Source organism: Penicillium atrosanguineum (assembly GCF_028827265.1).
Source record: "Penicillium atrosanguineum strain IBT 20685 chromosome Unknown utg000004l_segment0_segment0, whole genome shotgun sequence".
Taxonomy (NCBI): Eukaryota; Fungi; Ascomycota; class Eurotiomycetes; order Eurotiales; family Aspergillaceae; genus Penicillium; species Penicillium atrosanguineum.
This window is the reverse complement of record NW_026623136.1, coordinates 164,851-186,194: the sequence shown is the minus strand read 5'-3', so window position 1 is coordinate 186,194 and position 21,344 is coordinate 164,851. Positions and strand designations below refer to the sequence as shown.

At 52.4% G+C, this 21,344-nt stretch overlaps 9 protein-coding genes across 9 annotated transcripts; 3 read left to right on the top strand and 6 right to left on the bottom strand.

Annotated features, from left to right (window-relative positions):
* Positions 1 to 740: 740 nt before the first annotated feature.
* On the bottom strand, positions 741 to 3,450 carry N7443_005377 (Mannosyltransferase DXD; the record flags this gene model as incomplete). The annotated part of the gene is made up of 4 exons (XM_056885433.1): positions 741 to 1,216; positions 1,722 to 1,767; positions 1,856 to 2,698; positions 2,749 to 3,450. 4 exons carry the CDS (start codon positions 3,448 to 3,450, stop codon positions 741 to 743), a joined length of 2,067 nt encoding a protein of 688 aa, XP_056740881.1.
* A 965-nt stretch (positions 3,451 to 4,415) lies between these two features.
* Positions 4,416 to 5,234, bottom strand: N7443_005376 (uncharacterized protein; the record flags this gene model as incomplete). The annotated part of the gene is made up of 3 exons (XM_056885432.1): positions 4,416 to 4,883; positions 4,942 to 5,013; positions 5,073 to 5,234. 3 exons carry the CDS (start codon positions 5,232 to 5,234, stop codon positions 4,416 to 4,418), a joined length of 702 nt encoding a protein of 233 aa, XP_056740880.1.
* A 583-nt stretch (positions 5,235 to 5,817) lies between these two features.
* On the bottom strand, positions 5,818 to 6,586 carry N7443_005375 (Mpv17/PMP22 family protein; the record flags this gene model as incomplete). The annotated part of the gene is made up of 5 exons (XM_056885431.1): positions 5,818 to 5,861; positions 5,915 to 6,220; positions 6,278 to 6,383; positions 6,436 to 6,490; positions 6,576 to 6,586. 5 exons carry the CDS (start codon positions 6,584 to 6,586, stop codon positions 5,818 to 5,820), a joined length of 522 nt encoding a protein of 173 aa, XP_056740879.1.
* Positions 6,587 to 7,129: 543 nt separating this feature from the next.
* Positions 7,130 to 8,096, top strand: N7443_005374 (40S ribosomal protein uS5; the record flags this gene model as incomplete). Its single annotated transcript, XM_056885430.1, has 3 exons — positions 7,130 to 7,393; positions 7,525 to 7,782; positions 7,839 to 8,096. 3 exons carry the CDS (start codon positions 7,130 to 7,132, stop codon positions 8,094 to 8,096), a joined length of 780 nt encoding a protein of 259 aa, XP_056740878.1.
* Positions 8,097 to 8,992: 896 nt separating this feature from the next.
* On the top strand, positions 8,993 to 10,247 carry N7443_005373 (uncharacterized protein; the record flags this gene model as incomplete). The annotated part of the gene is made up of 2 exons (XM_056885429.1): positions 8,993 to 9,777; positions 9,821 to 10,247. 2 exons carry the CDS (start codon positions 8,993 to 8,995, stop codon positions 10,245 to 10,247), a joined length of 1,212 nt encoding a protein of 403 aa, XP_056740877.1.
* Positions 10,248 to 10,788: 541 nt separating this feature from the next.
* Positions 10,789 to 11,913, bottom strand: N7443_005372 (uncharacterized protein; the record flags this gene model as incomplete). The annotated part of the gene is given in 5 exon segments (XM_056885428.1): positions 10,789 to 11,053; positions 11,126 to 11,418; positions 11,436 to 11,612; positions 11,669 to 11,735; positions 11,786 to 11,913. 5 exon segments carry the CDS (start codon positions 11,911 to 11,913, stop codon positions 10,789 to 10,791), a joined length of 930 nt encoding a protein of 309 aa, XP_056740876.1.
* Positions 11,914 to 12,227: 314 nt separating this feature from the next.
* Positions 12,228 to 15,218, bottom strand: N7443_005371 (isoleucine--tRNA ligase ISM1; the record flags this gene model as incomplete). Its single annotated transcript, XM_056885427.1, has 1 exon — positions 12,228 to 15,218. The coding sequence occupies one exon, from the start codon at positions 15,216 to 15,218 to the stop codon at positions 12,228 to 12,230; it is 2,991 nt and encodes a 996-aa protein (XP_056740875.1).
* Positions 15,219 to 15,869: 651 nt separating this feature from the next.
* N7443_005370 (UPF0183 domain protein) lies at positions 15,870 to 17,437 on the bottom strand (the record flags this gene model as incomplete). The annotated part of the gene is made up of 2 exons (XM_056885426.1): positions 15,870 to 17,332; positions 17,380 to 17,437. 2 exons carry the CDS (start codon positions 17,435 to 17,437, stop codon positions 15,870 to 15,872), a joined length of 1,521 nt encoding a protein of 506 aa, XP_056740874.1.
* Positions 17,438 to 17,686: 249 nt separating this feature from the next.
* On the top strand, positions 17,687 to 21,336 carry N7443_005369 (putative kinesin family protein (BimC); the record flags this gene model as incomplete). Its single annotated transcript, XM_056885425.1, has 4 exons — positions 17,687 to 18,142; positions 18,196 to 20,343; positions 20,393 to 20,994; positions 21,045 to 21,336. 4 exons carry the CDS (start codon positions 17,687 to 17,689, stop codon positions 21,334 to 21,336), a joined length of 3,498 nt encoding a protein of 1,165 aa, XP_056740873.1.
* Positions 21,337 to 21,344: the final 8 nt, after the last annotated feature.

Below are 21,344 nucleotides of genomic sequence, written 5' to 3'. Positions count from 1 at the left end.
GAGAGTTCCACCATCTCTCCGACGTATCCTATGCTTTTCCCCTCGCTGCCCGGTGCCTTTTTCGGTCGCTAGTCCCAACGAAGGGCGCGTGTCCAAGCCCTTGGCTGCCCACGCGAGCTGCGCAACCCTTTTTTGTGAGGCTAACCAAGACTTTCCAAGAGGTGGGCAGTCCGACCACTTTCGTGGCATTCCATGGCATTTCCTTTACGATCGCTTATGTATATCCGACACCGGGACTGCGCGGATATGGCTCGAGAGCACGCGTGTCCAGGATCCATTCTCGGATAAGCATTTATTAAGTCGCATGAAGCTCTTGGCACTCGACTCTACCTGGTCTGGCAACGCTCAGGCAACGCTCAGGCACTCGACCTTTCCTCGGCTGTCCTGTCCCTCGCAAGCCGAAGTCGCCCATCTCCAGATCTGATATTGCGACATCATCGTCCACTCATGATCTTCGCAGTGGATCTCTATTTCCGGGGCTCTTCGGTTGTTCTCCGGGTCTGGAGCCACTCACGCATCCGCAATTACTGTTAGGGACACGTTAGACACCATATTCACCGCGGCGCAACTAGTCCGTCGGAGACCGGGCGTACTGCCATTTCGAGATCCACCGTTCGCATTGGACCCCTGGCGTGACATGTTCTGGGTACAGGCTTCACTCTTCACCCTTCACTCTGCAGTGCGTCAAACTTGATCGGCGAGGCCCGGTCATCTGGCTCCGTCCATCCGTAACCCATCACTTATGAGATGTGCGCCGCTATCTCGGCGTTGAGGAGGCGGCAGACCAGGTAGAAGGTGTCATCCAGGCCGGAGCTGATTCCACCCGAGGTTATCATTTGCACGCGGGTTCCATCGAGGTAGCCACCGTCCACGAAGCGTCGATACACGATATGCGTCGGTTGTTGGTCGCCGTGGACTCGGGAACAGAGATCTTCTAGATTGTCTAGTGCGTAGCGGTGTGTTGTCACGGTGAGTCCGGAGAGCCTCTTGGCTGCAGCGAGTAGGAAGGCGCCCATGCAAACTGAGAAGAGGATGGGCGGGCGTGTGGGATTCAAGTTGGCGTATGTTTGAATTAACTCTATCTCGAGAGCTTCATTTTCCACAAGTTTCTCAACGATAGGTGCTGCTGCACCGGGTATAACCGGGATATCGTGTTCCGTGATTCGATCCAGCGCGTCTGCAAAAAGTAGATCCGCCTCGACGGTGAGTGTCCTCGCTGCCCGAGTCAATGCATCCCTGGCCACTACCTTGATCCCAAACACCCGTCCAGGTCATCTTGACTCTAATTGTACGAAACGGAGGAGAGTATCTCTATAGTCCCAGTAGAATACAGCATATCAGCCCCCTCAAAAACAAGAACGGCCACCTAGTAGTTTTTCAATTCAGCCATAGTCAAAAATTAGTCACCTCCAAAGCTGTCTACGGAGAAACAGAACATTTAATTAAGCGAGGCCATTAAACGACAAGAACCATGTGAAGTAGATATCAAAATTGTATGACCTCGCCATCCACCTTTATCCGCCGATGAAGGAAGTCAATTGCCCTCCTCAATGCCGAGAACACCCCAACGCTCAAGATCACACCCGCCCTCTCTTCTATAGGGCCATGTTCGGAGATAAGCAGGTACGCATGTTCCAGCCAAAATACTCCGTTGTTCACGGAGGAAAACTCGCTTCAACCTTGTCACTTCATGGGTTCCTGATCAGTCTCTATACGCTCACGCTCTCGAAAAATAACCCTTAGTCCCAGCGGAGCCATGATCCCGCCCTGTGCCATGTCAGCCGATTTCTTCATTCCATTTCCGTTACCCTTCTCAAATGTGGGATTGAACTGAACTGAACTGAAGTAAACTCACCGAAGTTAACTTCAACTCATACCCAGGATGTACATCCCACTCAGCCCTCCACACAAGCTCAAACATCAAAACCTTCATCTGCAACATCGCAAACCCCTGCCCTAAACACTTCCTCGAATGCGCATTAAACGCTATAAAATGACACGCCGTCGTCTTACTCCTCACTGTGGCCTGAATACTCTTCACATCCATCCCCCACCGCTCAGGTTTGAAGTCCCTTGCGTCGGGGCCCCAGATAGTCGTATCCGTGTGCACGCCGTAGGCGTTCCATCCGACCCATGTGTGGCTTGGGATGGGGATGACGCCGCCTAGGGTACTGGGGGATGTGGTGACACGGTTGATTAGTTGGGAGACTGGGGGGTAGAGACGGAGAAGTTCGAGGATGGTGGATGTTAGGTAGGGGAGGGAGTTTAGGAGGTCTGGGGATGGGGAAGTGGTGTTTGTGCAGAGAACTTCGGTGCGGAGGGTTGATTGGATTGTTTTGTTGGTGCCCAGGACGTAGATGGTCGAGTTTAGGAGTTGTTGGGCGTTTTCGTGGGCTGTTAGGAATGTTACTTTGAGGTTGGCGCGGTATTGTTCCAGTGTGATTTTGTTTTCTTTGAGCGCTCGGTCGAGGAGGTCGACTACTTGGTCGCCGTCGGTGGAGGTGGTGTGGATTCGATGCTGGACGGTTGAAACTAGGAGGTCGCCGAATTCTTGCATTATGGCGAATGCGGCACGGCGTTTGGGGAAGATGGTCGGGTATTTGTCTAGATCGGGGAAGTTGAAGAACAAGGGCTTGAAGAGGGTCTTTTTGATGATTGTTTGAAGTTCTTCAAGGCGTTGCCCAGGTCTTTCCAATGCCTGTACTTTTTAGTCTCGATGTGGCAAGTCCGCTCAGTGATAACACATACCTCAAGGTCAACATTCATGAAACTGATTCCCATACAACTAAGTGCCCATCGCTGTATAATTGGATTCACCACAACCCCCTTCTCCCCCGGTTTCTCCTGCTCCTCAAGCAGAATATCCACAAAAAGCCTCGACTTTTCTAACAATGGCCCCGAGTCCGTGATCCGTCTCTGCAATCCAGACTTCATAATAGATGTATAAAGCTTCCAGTTCTGCCCATGCGCATTGATAATGTTATCGCCCACCAGCGCGGCAATCACACTCCAAGGAATCTTCTTCTGACTTCCGGCTTTGGCGTATACATCTTCATGCCGGAACATGTCTACTAGGAACTGTGGTCGTGTTGCGAGGATATTCCAGCGTCCTGCGAACCATATTCTCACAGCCCCGTGCTTCTCGAGTGGTGTGCGCAGCCATCGGTCGAAGATATCGTCTTGACCCATATCGCTCCATAGGCCTAGGAGGGAGATGTAGATTGGGATGGTTGGGATGTTCTTGGGCATATCGGATGGGATTCGGATGTACCAGTATAGTACTAGGAGGGCTGTGAGGAGGAGGGTGGGGATGCCTTGGCCCCAGGTGAAGATTGTGGTCCAGTCGATCATTGCGATGGTGTTGATTATGGTGACTGGTCGATACTGAGGTGTGATGAAGCTCTTAGGGACCTTTTGCTCGGTGTCAAATTGAGCGGTAATATCGATCATAGCTCGGTGACAGAAACCACGGCTTTAACACCCAGCGCAAAGTTTCTCTAACATCAGCTTGAGCCTAGTCGGTGACTATGCTGACTACCACTACTTGCCACGAGTGAATCACCGGGCGATATAGTTCCCGCTGGGAACACAGACTGGTCAGCACACGCCTAAAATCGTGTACTACAGGTGGCGTGTACCCTCGGATTTGTCTAGGCGTGTGAGTTCTCCTGGGTTTATCATTGATTGTTTGTGTAAAGGGTCAAGACTAGGTGGATGTCAATCCCGTTAGGGCACTAGATAATGCCTTTCCCGGTATAAGATGGCTTTGGACTTGACGTAGATGAAATATCTGCATATTTACATAGGCCTGGTCTTGTGCTTGGAGCTGATGACCATAAATTCTTGCGAGGCTGTAAGCGTCACTGTTTCAGGTATTCTTTCCTTGCCTGTACATGTGTGGTGCCAAAGTCGGGGGGTTAATCTGAACATGCTGTGTCCCACCCTGGTGCAGATCCTAGAAATATATCGCGGCGATCTCGGGCCAAAATATCAACCACTCATGCACATCATTCCACAACTACACTTAAGGAAATCCGTCCAACATTGTACATCTTGAAATTAGAATACACGGCCGAAATGAACCTAAATGCTATCTACTCAAGGGTGTCAAAGACCAATTTCCTCCGCACTGGACCCAGGACCAGGCTTTTTTTAACATTGAAGGTTCCAGGTTATTGGTTTCATAAATCGTCGGTAATTTAGTGTACCTCTAAAAATGAAAATACCATACAGACAAGACCAGGCAAAGCCCAGTGCCACGACATGCCTCATAAAATGCGTTGTTGGGTAAGATACATGTCGCAAGCAATCAGGTCGTCACTGCAAATGCAGTAAAGCTAAGGGACTGGGAATCAACTTTTCTCCCACGACCGCATGGGTCTCCTCCATCACTCCATGCTCCATTCTCCATTCCTCTAGACGGTGTACTTGGCCTTGGCGCGAGTGCTGCCGCTGTGTGCGCTGTCCGTGTGGCCCGAGAATTCCACCACTTCCGTCGCGTTCAGTCGGAGAACGTCCTTGAATCGCCCGCCGATCGCCTCCAGAATATCCTTGCCCTGCGCCGGTGTGCGGGTGTTCTTATCGCCTGGGATGCTCTTGCCCACAGTGCGTGTCCACAGGCCCACACGGTAGAAGCCCTTGCGCACGTTCACCACCACACCCATGACTTCGTTGTCATCGTCGGTCTCGAGAGTCTCGCCGATGGCGGCGAGTTGTGCGTGCAGCCAGAGGTCGTCGATCGGGACGGAGCGCTTGTCCTTGAATTGGTACGACCACTTGCCGCCGTGCTTGTTCTGAGGGTCCTCCCACTCCGGTCGTACGCCCTTCTTGAAGAGGTGGTAGTCGGCCTTGAGGCCCAATTCGGAGGTGGGCGTGATGTTGTTCTAGATGGGAGATGTGTTAGCTGGGCAAATGCGATTGGTGGGGGGTGGAATGCCGTACGTAGATGCCCCAGAACTCTTCGACGGAGCTGAATGTCACCACTTCCTTGAGGAGATCATTCCAGTTGTCGCCCTGTGGAAATTGTCAGCGCTGGAGGTTTCGGATTTTTACCGGGTTACAGCGACACTCACCTTTCCACTGGGGGGCTTGGTGAACCACAGAGTCCACTCGTGCATGAGCGGGTGCTTCACATTGAAGTTCTCGGGGTTGTGGAAGACGGTGACAGCCTCGTCGGAGGCGGGCGCGGTATTCTCATCAGTCACAGGGTGACCGTTCTCTGCCACAGCCGCCATTGTGGTTGTTGATGGGAGAGGATGAAAGGGGAAGAAGGGTGAGTCGAAGGCGGTGTTGAAGATGATCGGAGGGGAAAACTTTCGGAGCGGAAGGCGCGCGGGTCCGAAGTGCGAACAAAGAGTGATTCTCTAAGTAAAAATGGGCAGCCAGTGATATCTGCTCCAGGCAGAAGACAGGTTAGAGGTTGATTCGAGAAAAAGACCCGAGATCGACTTGATCGAGTTGAGATTTGACGTTATTGCGGTAGCGCAAAAAACTGCTTTGCCTCAATTTGGGTCGGGCCGATTCCAGCCCTAATATTACAAGGTTCGTCTGAGTAAACCTACCCTTTTCATGCGCCATGTTTTTTTTTTTTTTAAATCAAGTCCGGTACCATAAGATACTCTACTCATAGCATACGTCCTTTAATAATATGCCGAAAAATCTTCATGACCGAAATAGGCCTTTAAGTAACAGTAACAGGAACCAGCACAACCCGTATATATAACCCAGGAACCAAACCAAAGCGACCGAAACTCTATGAGAAATGCTAATGGTATCACAAAAAGCATGGAAACTAAAGTGATAACGATGATCTATCACTTACTCTTCATCGCTGTTCATCAAACTAAGGAAGCAATTCCAGCCTGGACAACGTTAGTACTTGGATAAGATATTCAACATATGGAACGAAACTCACCTAAGCTGACCACGTTCACAACCAGAACGCGCAGCTCCAGAGGGACAAAGGCAAAGTTGGCACCCTGGACGAACGGCCAGACGAACAAGTTGGCCTTGTAGGCCGGGCCCCACGAAGACTTCAGCTTCTCCATAGGGCTGCTACCCTCCATGATAGCCATTGAAGACAAGAAGCAGGTCAGTTGCACAGGGGCGAACAAAAACTGGTCGCATGCGACTCGGGCCAGGGTGGTTGTCGCGGTGCTCTTGAGGACGACGTGGTGCTGGAGGATGCTGAACCACTTAGTGGCTACGGGGCCAAAGACAGCTAGAAGGAGTTAGCAATGAACCGTTGCTCATTTATATTGGATGCAATTCTGCATACCTCCGCCGTACAAGGCCATGCGCCCGGTGCGGCTAAAGTCGTGCTTCGCAAGACCCCTTCGATCGACGGCCTGCTGCGCAAGGACATCACCACTGCCAAACAACACCTATTATGTGTTAAAACGGAGGTAGCTGGAGTATATCGGGAGGAGAACGAACGGCGCTGGTGATGCTCGCGGTGAGGATGGGCCGCTTGGCCAACTTGCTCTGGTACCTGAATCGCGGTCAGTGTTTTGATCTCAACTAGGCGCAACCAAGAAGACCCTCTGAATAGAGAGAACGAAGGGGGAGACACTCACCAGCGCAACATGATAATGAAGGACTAAACAGGAACAGAGCGAAAGAGGGAAGGAAATGCAATGTTAAAGCTGGGGTCCGCTCATCTTTAAAATGCGGAGTCAACTTGCTGGAGGGCGCTTCTTCCCTGCTAGGAAATGCACCCGCCGGGCGGGAACCCCCATTAGGCTTTAAGATAGCTCTGACATCATAGGCTGATCAATTCGAACAAAGCTATGGTAAGTGATAAATTGAAAGAATTGATTTGTAGTGATCAAGCGCTATGTGATTATCCAAGATATGACCGTCCTGTACTTGAGGTACAAAGGTACTGAGGTACTGTCCCTGTAAAACTAACTATGACATGGAAGATCCGGTGGAGATATCACGTGACAACCCCTTCAATCAGTGCACGTGCCGTCCCAATCCGGCAGTTAGGGCAAAGGGCACCCACTAGGGCTGGTCACTCGCTTAGCCCACCCGAATTTTCGGCCCAAACAAGTGTATCGAAGCCAGTCTCCGACGACATTGACATATCCCCAACGACAACTCAACCCGTCGCCCTACAACATCCAAAATGGCTGACGCTGCTCCCCGTGGACGTGGAGGTTTCGGTTCCCGCGGTGACCGTGGTGGTGACCGCCGTGGTCGTGGCCGTGGCCGTGGCCGCCGTGGTGGAAAGCAGGAGGAGAAGGAGTGGCAGCCCGTCACCAAGCTCGGTCGTCTCGTGAAGGCCGGCAAGATCACCAGCATGGAGCAGATCTACCTCCACTCTCTGCCTGTCAAGGAGTTCCAGATTGTGGACTTCTTCCTGCCCAAGCTCAAGGATGAGGTTATGAAGGTACGACTTTGCAAAGGATTCGCCAATTGGGATTGGAATTGGATTTTGAACTGCGATTGGCGACCCCAATGCGCACAATCGCGCATGCAGATGAATAGAGGATGAGTCGCTGACTCGCTTTCAACCTACAGATCAAGCCCGTCCAGAAGCAGACCCGTGCCGGTCAGCGTACCCGCTTCAAGGCCATCGTCCTCATCGGTGACTCCGAGGGCCACATCGGTCTCGGAATCAAGACCTCCAAGGAAGTCGCCACCGCCATCCGTGCCGCTATCACCATTGCCAAGCTCGCTGTCCTGCCCGTTCGCCGCGGTTACTGGGGTACCAACCTTGGTGAGCCTCACTCTCTGCCCGTTAAGCAGTCCGGCAAGTGTGGTTCCGTCTCCGTCCGTGTATGTATATCTCGAAAACCAGGATCGACGACCGTCCCACTAATTTCTGGATCTAGCTCATCCCCGCTCCCCGCGGTACCGGCCTTGTCGCCTCCCCCGCCGTCAAGCGTCTCCTCCAGCTCGCTGGTGTCCAGGACGCCTACACCTCCTCTTCCGGCTCCACCAAGACCCTCGAGAACACCCTCAAGGCCACCTTCGTCGCTGTTGTCAACACCTACGGCTTCCTCACCCCCAACCTCTGGCAGGATACTAAGCTCATCCGCAGCCCTCTGGAGGAGTTCGGTGATGTCCTGCGCCAGGGCAAGAAGTACTAAGTTTTTTGACGCACGCATGAATTAGTTCCGAGTTTCTTTACCCCTTCAATGTCTGCTGGGAGTGACAGTGGCTGTTGATTCCCCATTCGGTCGACGTGGGTGTCCATGGATGTATTTACGGGAAGGGAAAACAAAAATAGCGAATCCGCTCCTACCAGCCACTTGTGTTCTGAATTCCTCGTATGATGTATTGATTGTAGTTTGGGCTGGGATCTGTGATCAGCTGCGTAGTCGACCAGACCGCTATCCAGAATTGTCTGAGATGGAAGTATACTAGGTTAGTATACCAACACAATATTCAAAGCACTGACACGTCATAGCGTCAGCCGCAAGTACAAAGTCGATCATTTGCAGATTAGATGTTACCCCAGCTCCAGAGACTAATGGAAACGAACTATACGGCAGAGCAAAGACCTTTGTGTCGGGGCAGCTCTTGCCTAGAAAGGCAAGCATGAGCTGCTTCGACTCGATGCTCTTACACTCGACACTCGACACTCGTTACATCTGCTTACTCTCAACGCGCAAGTTCTAATCAACTCTCTTGTCGATACTCTACGATGGACCAGTTCCCAGAGCACTGGAAAAACTCACTCTTGGGACAGGATTTCTGGACAACAGCCAGTCTGAACGAAATGAAAGTTGAGCTTCAACCTCAACCTCAACCTCAAAATCGATCTCGATCTCAGGGTATTCGCTCTGCCCTGCACATCGCAATCGGTACGCCGCCTTTCTTTGAACCTACCTTCCTATCCCTCTCATTAACACCCTCAGATTCCCCAGCTCACGACCTATCCAAACGCTTCCCATTTAACCAAGACCTAGACAAAGATTTACTCCCCGGATCCCCAGGAAAGGAATCGTTCAATGAACTCCTTAAAATTCCACCAAGTCCATTAATGGAAAATCCACCGGATCCATCCATCACTCCAAAGAAAGAACATCATCGCAGCATGAGCGCCGATACCTCGAATCCAACCCTAACCCCAACTACACCTCGACGCTTCGGTTCCTTAACTCACTCGCCACGTCTACGCGATCTGGCTCGTCGTGCATGTTCCCCCGAGAAGAGGTCGGCTCCTCTATCCCCATTGAAGAGATCTGCGCCTGTTACTCCTGTCGGTCCGCGCTTCTGGTCTGTTAAGTCTTCTGCGCCTACTTCTCCTGCTCCAAGGTGGATGTTGCCTTCGCCACGGAAGATCCCCGAGTCTTCGATGACAATCGTGGAGAGTTTAGAGGTTCCTGAGTCGCCTACTCCTTCACCTCGTCTGCCTCGTCGGGTCATTTTTAGTTTCAATGTCAATGTTGGGACGCCGATGAAGCCACTTGTCGACTTTCGGGGTGGTATGTCTTGGCTTTCTCTTCCGAGAGACAAGTCGAAGTTGGGATTGGATTTGTTCTCGTCTTGTGCGCAGGGACAAGAGAATATCAACTGTCTTGATCTTATGGAGTTAAAGCCGCTGTGTCAGTTTCGTGGGTTGCGTTCGCTCAAGCTTTTTGGTATGATGCAGTCTTATCAGACTTACATCTGGCAGACTGCTTGGCTGAACTTGGGTCTTGATGAGCTGGAGCTCGGGATGGTGCTGAAGCCGGAGATTCTGAGTGTAACTCACGGTCGTCAGTGGAGTCTCGTCGAAGAAGGATGGTCAATGAATGAGAAGCAGACTGCTGATCCTGTTTACCAGTAAGCTGACTCCACCGCGATGTGAAAGAGCTAACAAGTTTAGCGGACATCTCGGCGACGGCGAACTCCACCCGAGAATCGGCTACGGCGAATACCTCGACAAACACAGCATTGAAAAAGCCAAACTCCTCGCTCTGACAATGGACCGTACCAGTCACCGCCTCACCATCAAGACCCTCACTCTTTCCGGATTCGTCGTCGACGCGGACCCTTTCCTGCAATGGTTCGATCCCCAGCGTTTGCGCAGCATTCACTTCAAAGGCGAATGCATCGATGCTGGCTTCTGGTTGCCCCTTGCTATGCAAAAGGTTACGGTTAGATGCTCGCGCAATATCGATCTCGAACCGGTGCCTGTTGGGATCCTCGCGCTGAATCTACCGAGGGATTTGAGGGTTGTCGAATTGAAAGATGGGAAGAAGATCCATGACGTAGTGTTCGGTGATTCAGGGATTGTGATGGGTCAGCCATGATTTGATATGCTGGGGCCTTTTGTGTCTTGGTATATCTCAGCTATTGGAAGTGACTGCAATGAGAATTCCAACCTACAGGGCTGGAAACGCAGTACGCCATTTCAATGGCTGGGATAACCAACATTCTACATATGTAATTGCTAGTTGTGCTTTATGGGCACCATGACAGACCGAGGGCTGAACTAATGATGATACGTCTTCGCGCTGACACGAGATATGATAGCACCAATTGATTAATGGATATGGTACATGCAAAAGGAAAGTTCAGTGCCCGACTTCGTGCATTCTGGGGCATGCGATAATGATGAAATTGAAATTGAAATTGTAATTGGAATTGAAAATGAAAACGAGTGAGGTTGGAGGTCAAATTGTAGACCAGAGGGGAAACATCCTGAGACCGAATCTCGAATGTCCAAAAGACGATTCATATCCAGATACTCAGATACCCAGATGAGTGGGACCACATATCCAGAACATGCATTCAGTCCAGATACGCAGTTTTGTCCACGTAGGCAGAAGACTCGCCGGATCAAATATCCAACTACGCGCCCTCTTCATCCGCCAGGCGAATGTTACCCTCGCCGCCGGCGCCGTGGGCCCAGAAGCCAGTCAAGGCAACACTGTATCCAGTTAGTAACGCATCCTCAATGGAGGGAAATGGGGTCACATACAGCCCGGACGAAGTGTCATGGGTCAGCAACAACCAATAACCCACGATACCTTGTGTAAAGATGTCCAGAACGGCGAAAAGGACTGTCTCGGTATCGACGCTGACCTTCAAGGCTAGGGATCCAGCCGCGAGGGAGCTATTATCCATGAGTATTAGTATACTTCGCACTCAACCAGTGGAAAGCATAACGAAAGGAAAGGAAACATACATCGGGAATAGTGCGAAAATGACCAGCGAAGTACCCGAGAATGCACCGAAGAATCGTCTGAACGGCGCATCCTTACGCTGTGCTGCGCGCTGAGCTTGGAATCCGGCATGATTCAGGACAACCAGGTATCCGATACAGGAAAGCGTCAGCCAGGCCCATCTCGCCTTGGTGTGTCCGGCAAACGTGCCCAGGAGTCCCGCAGCAAGCATGACATAGTTAGCTGCGATGGCGGCGAGGAGGTTCGCGCCGGGAAGACCGGAGATCAAGGCGAAGTTGGTGAAGAGCAGGGGGTGCTCAGGGCCCAGTTTACGTAGCGGAGCCAGAGAACTTGGCGGAGGGTGGTGGTGTGGGTATTTGGGACGTGTTTGTTGTGGTGGGTGATCGCCTCTTCTTTAAATGCGATTCCTTGGCCCGTGGCGAGGGCAAGGTAGGTGATGAAGGAGATTGTGGTGATTAAAGCGCTGGTGGTGTGAAGGACCCGCTTGGGCTGTTTAATAAGGTTAGTTCCGGGCTGCAGATCGCGGGGTTGGCTTAGTTCCTTACCAGAGGGGCTCGGGCTGCGAGGAAGTAGAAGACGACCGAGGAGATGGCCATGAGAACCGCTACAACCCTGTTCGCTTTGTGAGCCTTGGTCTGGATGCTTTTGAGATGGCTTCTTACCAGAGAGTCCGCTTTCCGGTGTCGCCGAGCTCCTGGATCAGTGGAGTTCCAGGGACCACGGTGGGGATCGGCGCGATGCCCGTGCTGGTAGGCAGGGCCGGGAAATTGTCAAAGTCAGGAACCATCATGATGATTTTGGAGATGAGATGAGGAGAGTGCGGGAAGAGGAGAGCTCGAAGCTCGAAGCGGAGGTGGAAGTGTATGTGTTTCGGAAATCAGGATTTGGGCGGGATGACGATGCGTCATCGCCACAACATAAATTACCGTTACTTGTTTGATGCAACACGGCCGATGGTACGATCTCGTGCGAACTTGATTGGATCTGGTATCCGGGGAATTTAGAGATGCCAGATGCCAGATGGAGATCGGAGATCGGAGATCGGAGATAGGGTATTTGTACATTGAGTATAGTTACAGATAGGATACAGCGACAGCTACTTATTTAAGAGTCAAGCTCCGACACCACTTCTTCGCACCGCTGGCAAATCTCCTCCTCGCTTGCCATCGGAACTGCATACCGCCAGCATCGCCCACATTTGGATGCCTGTGGCGCGTACACATAAACAGTGCCCTTGCCATCCGGGAGCTCGCACTCTTGCTCGTACTGCCATTCCGCCTCGCTAATCTCCGGAACGAGCTCGCCGGGTGCGCCGATAGTCACGGAGGACACGACAAACAAGTCCGGTAGCTCAGAGAGGTGCTCGTGGAAGGTGGTAGAGGTGCTTGAGTCGCCGGGAAGTATCAGGTGCACAAAGGATTGCAGCGATGAGCCGAGCTGCTTCTTTCGCCGAGCTTGTTCTTGCAGGTTCTTGATGACCGAGTGCACAGCGGTGATTTCAAGGTGTCTGGTGTCAAGCGACGGGTCGTGCCATTCCTGTGCGGGGGCGGAGACAACGCGTTGCAAGGGGTGGGGGTTGTGCGAGCGGATTGCCTCGGGCGTGTGCTCCCATGTCTCCTCTACAAGAAGCGGGGTGATGGGTGCGAGAACTTCCTGAAGGTGAGTAAAGATGTAGAACAGGGTGGTCTGGACCGCTCGCCGGCTGGTGCTGTTCTCGCCCAGTGTGTAGAGTCGATCCTTGATGGCTTCCATGTAGAATGCCGAGAATTGGAGGTTGGCCCACTGGTTCAGGTTGCTGACGGCCTTGTAAAACTCGAAGTTGTCACAAGTCTTCTGCGTCGTTTGCACCAGGTCTGACAGGTGCTTCAGCGCAATTCGGTCCACCAGCTGCAGCTCCTGGTACGGCACCGCACGCTCGGGCTGGAAGTCGCCCAGGGAACCGAGAAGCAGCTTAAATGTAACTCGCAGCTTGTGGAGACTGGTGTGTACGGTTTGGAGAACCTGCTTTCCAATCACCACGTCGCGCGTGTAGTCACTACTTGCTGCCCACAGTCGAAGTACATCCGGGCCCAGGGCGTCGTAGGTCGGTCCCTCGCTTTCAGCCTGTTTCTTAGCTTTGCCCTTGCGAGGTGGGAGAGGAGGCAGTAGAGTGCCGTCCATGATAGTCTGCGGAGCAATGGTGTTGCCAATCGACTTGCTCATCTTGCGCCCGTTCTCATCAAGGGTAAAGCCGTGCGTAATGAGGTTCTTGAAAGGAGCACCGACACCCTCGGTCTTTCCAGAGGCAAGCTGGTGGGCAATGTAGGTCAGGAGACCAGACTGGAACCAGCCGCGGTGCTGGTCACTTCCCTCCAGGTACACGTCGGCCCGGTGGGTTCGGCCTTCCTGGGCAACGTCGATTTCCGCCCAGCTGGTGCCACTGTCGAACCAGACGTCCATAGTGTCTGTTCCACGTCGGTATCCGCCCGAATCATCACGAAGAGACGGAAGGACCCAGGCGGAATCATCAGCACTATCAGTCCACCAGGCATCGATGCCGCGCTCTTCAATAGTAGACATAATATGAGACACACTTTCCTTGGTTAAAACCGCCTCGCCTGTAGTCCGGTGATAGATGGCGGGAATGGGGACACCCCATGCGCGCTGTCGCGAGATGCACCATTCGCTGCGGTTCTTGACAAAGTTCTCCAACCGGGACTTGCCCGCCTCAGGAACAAAGCGAACATCTTCCAAAGATTGAAGCGCACTAACCCGGATATCGCCCACATCGGCAAACCATTGTTCAGTAGCGCGGATGATAATCGGCTGCTTGGAGCGCCAGTCATAGGGATACTTGTGCTCGTATGCGTGCTGGGCAAGGAGTTGACCGCGAGCTTCAGCATACTCAAGGACAGCTTTGTTGCCATCTCCCAAGACAGACTTGCCAGTCAAGCAGGTAGGGTCGTGGGGCATCGCCTTTTCTGTAAACTTGCCATCGTCATTGACGGGTGCGAAGACATCGATGCCGCGCTTCAGACATGCTTCGTAGTCCTCCATACCGTGACCCGGCGCACAGTGAACCAAACCAGATCCCGAGTCTGCGGTCACAAAGTCCGCCCCGATGATCGGCTGGGGCTTGGCTTCTGGGCCCTTAAAAAGTGCTCGGTAGGTGGTCTTTTCAGCCAGTTCTGAACCCAGGACTGAGGGAATGATGACGGAAAGCTCCTCCTCTCCCAACATAGACTGAAGATATTCGAGCCGAGACTGGGCGACAAGTAAAAGTCCGTGTGTCTCTGACTGCACGATGGTATACTCGAGCGAGTCACTCACCGCGATGGCAGCATTGGCAGGCAAAGTCCACGGCGTAGTGGTCCAAATAACCACGTTCACCTCCTTCCCCACGATCAACGGATCCTTAGACAAGTGTACCGGGATCTCAACAAGCGGAAACTTCACCAGAGCCGCCGTCGACATGTGATTCTCCTGGTATTCCAACTCCGCCTCCGCAAGCGCAGTCCCCGACGACGGCGACCAGTACACCGGCTTGAATTTGCGATAGATGAGACCGTGGTCAACCATCTCCCGAAACACTCCAAGCTGCCGCATCTCAAACGCCTTGTCCATCGTCTTCCAATGGCCTTCCCAATCCGCCATCACGCCAAACCCTTTGAATTCTTTCATCTGCCCCTTCACCGTCTGGCGCGCAAGCTGCCTCGCAGACTTCCGAATAACCGCCGGACTCATCGAGTCTTCTGCGACACCAATCTGTTGTAACCCCTGCAGCGCCTTCAACTCGATCGGCAGCCCGTGACAATCCCATCCAGGCACATAGCGCACGCGCTTCCCCCGACCCAATTGGACGCGGTTGATGATATCCTTGAGGATTTTGTTTAGCGCGTGGCCGATGTGCAGCTCACCGTTTGCATAGGGTGGTCCATCGTGTAGAATGAAGGGCTTCGAGGCGGGTCGTACGCGCTGTTGCCAGGCGTAGAGCTCGTCGGTGCTGCGCTTTAGGTATTTGGTTCGGTCTACCAGCGACACGCGGGGCGGGAATGTGGACTTTGGGAGCTTGAGGGTTGGCGTCCAACTTCGGGACAGCAGTTGCGTCTGTCGCATTATTCCTGCATATCCTCTGTGGTTGAGGACTGTTCGTGAAGTTGGAGATCGTTGATTTTAGAGAACTGCCGCTGTTGCCGTTTTACCAAAGTTACGTGGTGGGGCCGCGCGATGATGGTAAGATACTGTTTCATGTGGTAATTAGCTTTAGACTCACCATATAGATGGAAAATATTTGTTTGGAATCAAGCAGTGGATTCCTCGTGTTGAATGGGGCAGTTCTATGTGTAAAAATTTGATTTCATGGCTTTGTAATATGAAGGTATGAAGTGTACATTTCAAGCATGGCGGATATGTATTTGAGCAGTGGAGACATCAAAACGGCTATGTCTACCTCCAAGGCTGTCATCTAATAAACAAGCGACTAGAAAATCACAAGGAAATATGTGGCAGCAGTTGGGCTGAAACCCGCTCCTTCAGAAGAGTCAAAGAATATTGATGGAGCCCCGAGTGAGCTCAAAGGATGCTTAAAGGCTTATTTTGTACTACTTAGAAATAATGGTCTTGTATAGATTACTCTTCATGATATTGGAAACCTGGTCTAACCCAAAAATCATCAAAATGCGGTCGAAATGTACACCCAAACTCCAGATCGCTCATGTCGCATATAAATTAGCCCGGAAACGCCAAATGCCCAAAGTCCCCGTTGTATTAATAGACAGTCAAGCAGCTCACGGCGCCATTCTTCAGCACCTCGAACAGCAAGCCCGGGAACCCGAAAAGCTCAGTGTTTCCTAATCCGCCATCGTGACTGTCGCCACCAGCTCGGGGCCCTTTAGATGTGGTTTCTTCCCAGCCGCCGAGGAACTCGACGCTACTCTCGGGACTATCGCCCCAGCCGCGGTTGAGGACCATTGGCCGTTGCATAGCGCGCTCTTCGCTCGCATTTGCGTACGATCCTTTCCACACACTGCGTAGTTGTGAGGATATCTCGTCGTATGGTGACTCGGAAGTCAAACCGTTGCCGGACTGGTCAAGGTGAATAGCCCAGCGGCTTCGGCGGTGACGATTGAAAGGGTAAGATCCCGGCACGTTGCCGTGTAGGATGATCTTGGTTACGGTCAGTTGTGAGGAGGCTGATGGCTGAGGCGATGGGTCTGGTAGTTCAGAGGTTGGGAATGCTGGGCCCGGGGTAGTGGGATGTGAGATGAAGGCGTCAAAGCCGTGGTGGAAGTAGTTGAAGAAGCATTCTGAGGGCAATAAAGCTGGGTCACCGATGCTAGACGGTAAGATTTCTTCGTCTGAATCATCGGTCACGCTGTTGTTGGAGGAGTGATCAGTATCTGGGATGTCCATGCCTCGACCGGGCGACGGACTTAGGTGCAGTGCGTCGCCACCTGCTGCACGATGGATGGAAATGCGCCGGTCATTTTTACGATAAATGGCATCTGGAGGGCCGAATTCTGCAATTAGGTCCTGGGGTGTGGTCTCTCCTAGATTAATCTGCAACGGCGCACTCGTCCGTCTGGTTACTTCTAGTTTCCCGGACCCGAAGATGTGGAACTCCTCGATCTCGTCGGCAAATGAATCGCGTGTTTTGCTCACCACTGCCAATGAGCGTGGGTATTGAGGCTGTTGAGTAAACAGCTTTACTCGGGTCTCTGGCCATGAGGACCCTTGGAAGATGGCCATGGAGGTAGCTGACAAAGCAGCGGAGGATGAGAGCAGTGCTACAAAATCGCAATGCTCAGACCAGGCGGAGTGTTGTAGAGGAAAGGAAAAAGCTACTCCGGGGTAGGACAGGACGTAGGTTCCGTAGGGTGACTGGTCCGCCGGCGGGACGTATTCACCTGGGAAGGATGGACCAAATAGGCGGTTGTAGACATGTCGGAAGCTGGGACCTTGGGGAGACGTGGTAGGCTCAGAGGACTTGCCGCTCTTGAGAACATCTTGGTTTTTGTAGACTAAGTCCGCCTTAGAGAAGTCCAACACCTCGATCAGACGGAGTCTCTGGTCCGGGCCATCAAACCGTAGCCGTAAGCCGTTGGAAGGTAGGTTCAACACCACAGGTTTGCGAAGTGGATCGCAGGAGGAGTATGCGAGATCGATGGAAGGAAATGTTTGGGGGTGGGATTTGACTCTTGTCAGGACATTATGCAGTGATGCACCCAGTGCTAAGCAGCTGTTAGCTAACCCCGCGCGTAGATCATCGGAGACATACTGATATTGCCCAGGCCTTTGCCCGGGGAGATCTGAACTGGTGCAGCTCGGGCAGTCATCTTGGGTTCACCTTCATGCGATATGAATAATGTCGAAAGCGTGTTGAAAAGAGTATCGAGGAAGAGAGGGAAGTGAAAGGCAAGATAAGGAGATCACACGCGGGGAAACAATGACGCTGAGTCATGTGCGAGGGGAAGCGTGACGGGTCACGTGTGGTTTGTTTTTGTTTTGCCCGATCCACTCATTGTTCATCTTTACTTTAATGCACGGATCTGCTTTCCACCTTACCTATCCTCAAATTGCACATCATGGCAGGCCCACCTCGGCCTGCATCTGCTATTCCAGCAGCTGCAAGAAGGACGAATTTGCGCCAACCTACTCGACGAGCCGGCTCGACTATCTCCGAAAGGATGGCCTCGCCCGCAGTTACGGGGAGACCGACTACCACTGCTGCGACACGTGGAATCAGACCAAGTCCGGACCAGTCTGCGACTGCAAAGCGAAAGGAGAGAGAGTATGAGCGCGAAATCAACGAAGATACCAGCATCCATGTCGTCGTGCGATGCCGCGGTCGCAACCAGCGCGAAATCAAGGAGAACAGTGGCGTGGTGCTATCTACTGAGGGTGTGGCCGGAAAAAACGTCGACTTGTCAATGGGACCAAATGCGATCTCCAACAAGACCTACGCTTTCGACAAAGTTTTCTCCCCGGGCGCCGATCAAGTAATTGTTTACGACGAAGTGGTTGTACCCATTTTAAACGAGGTGAGCTGGTCCTTGTCATCCACGCCAGAGCGTAACAAACTGATGAATGATAGATGCTCGCTGGTTTTAACTGTACCATTTTCGCATATGGACAGACCGGAACTGGAAAGACCTATACCATGTCTGGAGACATGACGGATACCCTAGGAATATTGTCCGACGACGCTGGTATTATTCCGCGCACGCTATACTCCCTATTCAACAAGCTCGAAGATACAGAAAGCACAGTCAAGTGCTCCTTTATCGAACTTTACAACGAAGAGCTGCGCGATCTGCTGTCCGCCGACGACAACACGAAACTCAAGATCTTTGAGAACGAAAAGAAAGGCCTTGCGGCTACCATGGTCCAAGGAATGGAGGAGACGTACATTGATTCGGCTTCATCTGGTATCAAGCTGTTGCAGCTGGGCAGTCACAGACGCCAGGTCGCCGCGACCAAGTGCAACGATCTCAGTTCCCGCAGTCACACGATTTTCACCATCACCGTCCTTACGAAACGCCTTACCGACTCCGGCGAGGAGTATGTCAGCTCTGGAAAGTTGAACTTGGTGGACTTGGCTGGTAGCGAGAACATCGGTCGAAGTGGCGCAGAGAACAAGCGAGCCGCCGAGGCGGGCCTGATAAACAAGAGTTTGTTGACATTGGGACGTGTGATTAACGCGTTGGTGGACAAGAGTGCCCACATCCCATACCGGGAGTCGAAGCTCACTCGCCTGTTGCAAGACTCGTTAGGTGGCCGAACGAAGACGTGCATCATCGCCACAGTCTCTCCATCAAAAAGCAATTTAGAGGAGACAATTTCGACTCTTGACTATGCATTCCGAGCCAAGAACATCCGCAACAAGCCTCAAATCAACTCTCTCGTGTCGAAAAACAAGCTCCTTCGCGATATTGGCATGGAAATTGAGAAGTTGAAGAGCGATCTCATTGCAACCCGCCAACGCAATGGTGTCTACCTGACTCCGCATGCGTATGAGGAGATGACCATGGAGAGTGAGTCCCGGCGTATCGTCAGCGAGGAACAGCGAGCCAAGATTGAATCCATGGAAGCAAGTCTTCGCCACAAAGTGCAAGAGTTGTTCACCCTCACTAGCAACTTCAACACCTTGAAGCAGGACAACGAGGATACTCGGCATAAGCTGACAGATACCCGTGGTGTGCTGGAGAAAACGGAGAAGAGCCTCAAGAATACCTCCGAACAACTGGACGAGGAGACACTTGTGCGGAAAGCTCATCAAGAAACCGAGAGCAGACTTCGTGAAATTGGAGCAGAGATTCTGACTACTCTGGATCACACCGTCGCGGATGTTAATGGTCTGCATGCGAAGATAGATCGCAAGGACAATTTGGAGTCGGATAATCTTGAGACATGGCAGTCATCCTCAGGAGAAGTTAGTGAAGTCACTCGTCAGATTGATGCACGCCTGGAGACTTTTCAGACTCAGCATGCTAAACTGCTGGAGAGCATGTCGGGCCGGATCGGTCGGTTTGTTGACTCTGAGCTCAGCACTGTTCAGTCTGCTAGATCTCAGTTGCAAGAATTTGGCTCTTCCTTCGACAAGGTTGAATCCGAAGCCAAGTCTCAGACTTCCGGTGCCCACGATGAGATGAACGAAGTTCTTGAAGAGATCAAGGTTCTCCGTGAGGACGTCAAGACCAAAGTTGGCGAAGGTCTCAATGGTCTCTCTGCCGCCGCCGCTCGCATCTCCAAGGAGGTCATCGGCGAATTCTCCGAGTTCCACTCCCAGCTGCACACATCTTACAGCACCCTTGGCAAAGATTTCAAGGGCATGTTCGAGAACATGGTATCGCATCTGGAGCAGCAGAAATCCGAGATCAACAAGCTGCGTCTTGAGCTTCAGGAAGCCAACCGCCAGTCAGTGGAGGCTAACCGCAAGGCTTCTCAAAACCTTGCCCAGGTCATGGAAGAGGAGCATGTGAGTGCCCAATCCGAGCGTGACAACCTGATGTCTCAGATTCGCAGCCTGCTGGATGAGTCGAGCTCCCGGCAGTCTAATCGCCTCAAAGGCAAAGTCGATAATCTTCGACATGATATCACCGCGTCTGGTGACTCTCTTGAACATGCGACTGCGCAGTATGACAGACATATTGATGAATGGATCTTTAAGGAGGAGCAATTTGCCAAGGACGTCACTGGATCTAGGGACGAGATCAAGACGAAGATGCAAAATGACTGGGAGGTAAGGTTTCCCTGCACTTTATTCTGAAATCCAATGCTAACCACAACAGACCTTCGATCAACGCAATGCTTCCATCCAGCGAGTCACTGAATCGGTACACCAAGAGACTGTGCGGATCGTGGATGCTCAAATGGCCGACATGAGCAAGCAAATGGAAGCTCTTGACGATTTTGTTGCGAAGGCCCGGTCTCACAATGGCCGCTTCCACGAATCAAATATGGGCAGCCTGGACACCATTTCGAAGACAGTTTGGGAGTCTCGCACCGCCATACAAGCCCAGCTGGATGGATTCGGCGAGCGCATTGGCCGCCTCCAGGAGGACACCAATATGCATACCGAGGAGCTTGAACAGTCGACTGCACCCCTTGAGGATGAAGTCCGCCAGCCCCTTATCAGTCTCCGCGCCAACATCCAAAGCCACCCCTTGAAAGAGTACCTTCCAACAGGCGTTACTCCTCAAAAGCGCCGATATGAATACCCCTCAGATTTCCCTCGCACCGAATCCCATGAGGGTCTCCGAACACGGCACCGGGTTTCCAAACAGTTCACTGCTCTCCCATTCAATGAAGAACCCCTGCCACCCCCCTCCCTGAATCTCCAGCTGTCGCCTCTCCCTCAAAATCCTATGTGTACAGCGATGCCGCGGAAGAGGTAAATCACCCCTCTTCCTCATCTGCGCCCACCTCCAACACAGGCCTTAGGGAAGTCGATGTAAACGTCGCCAGACCAGTCGGATACGATGACGACGAAACATCTTCCAAACCCGAAACCCCCACTGCTCCCCCGATTATGGATCTGAACGAAACCCCCGAAAAGGACGAGCCTGAGCAGCCCCCTCTCAAGCGTCGTCGCTCCGCGTCCACCAACCCCGTCGAAAGCAAGCTACCTCAGAAGATGCTCTCCAAGAAGATGGCCGGGATGATGGAGGGCCGCGAAAACGTGCCCCCGTCTACGACTGGTCGTCGATACCTTCGAACCCGTCCCTCGGACTAAACACACAA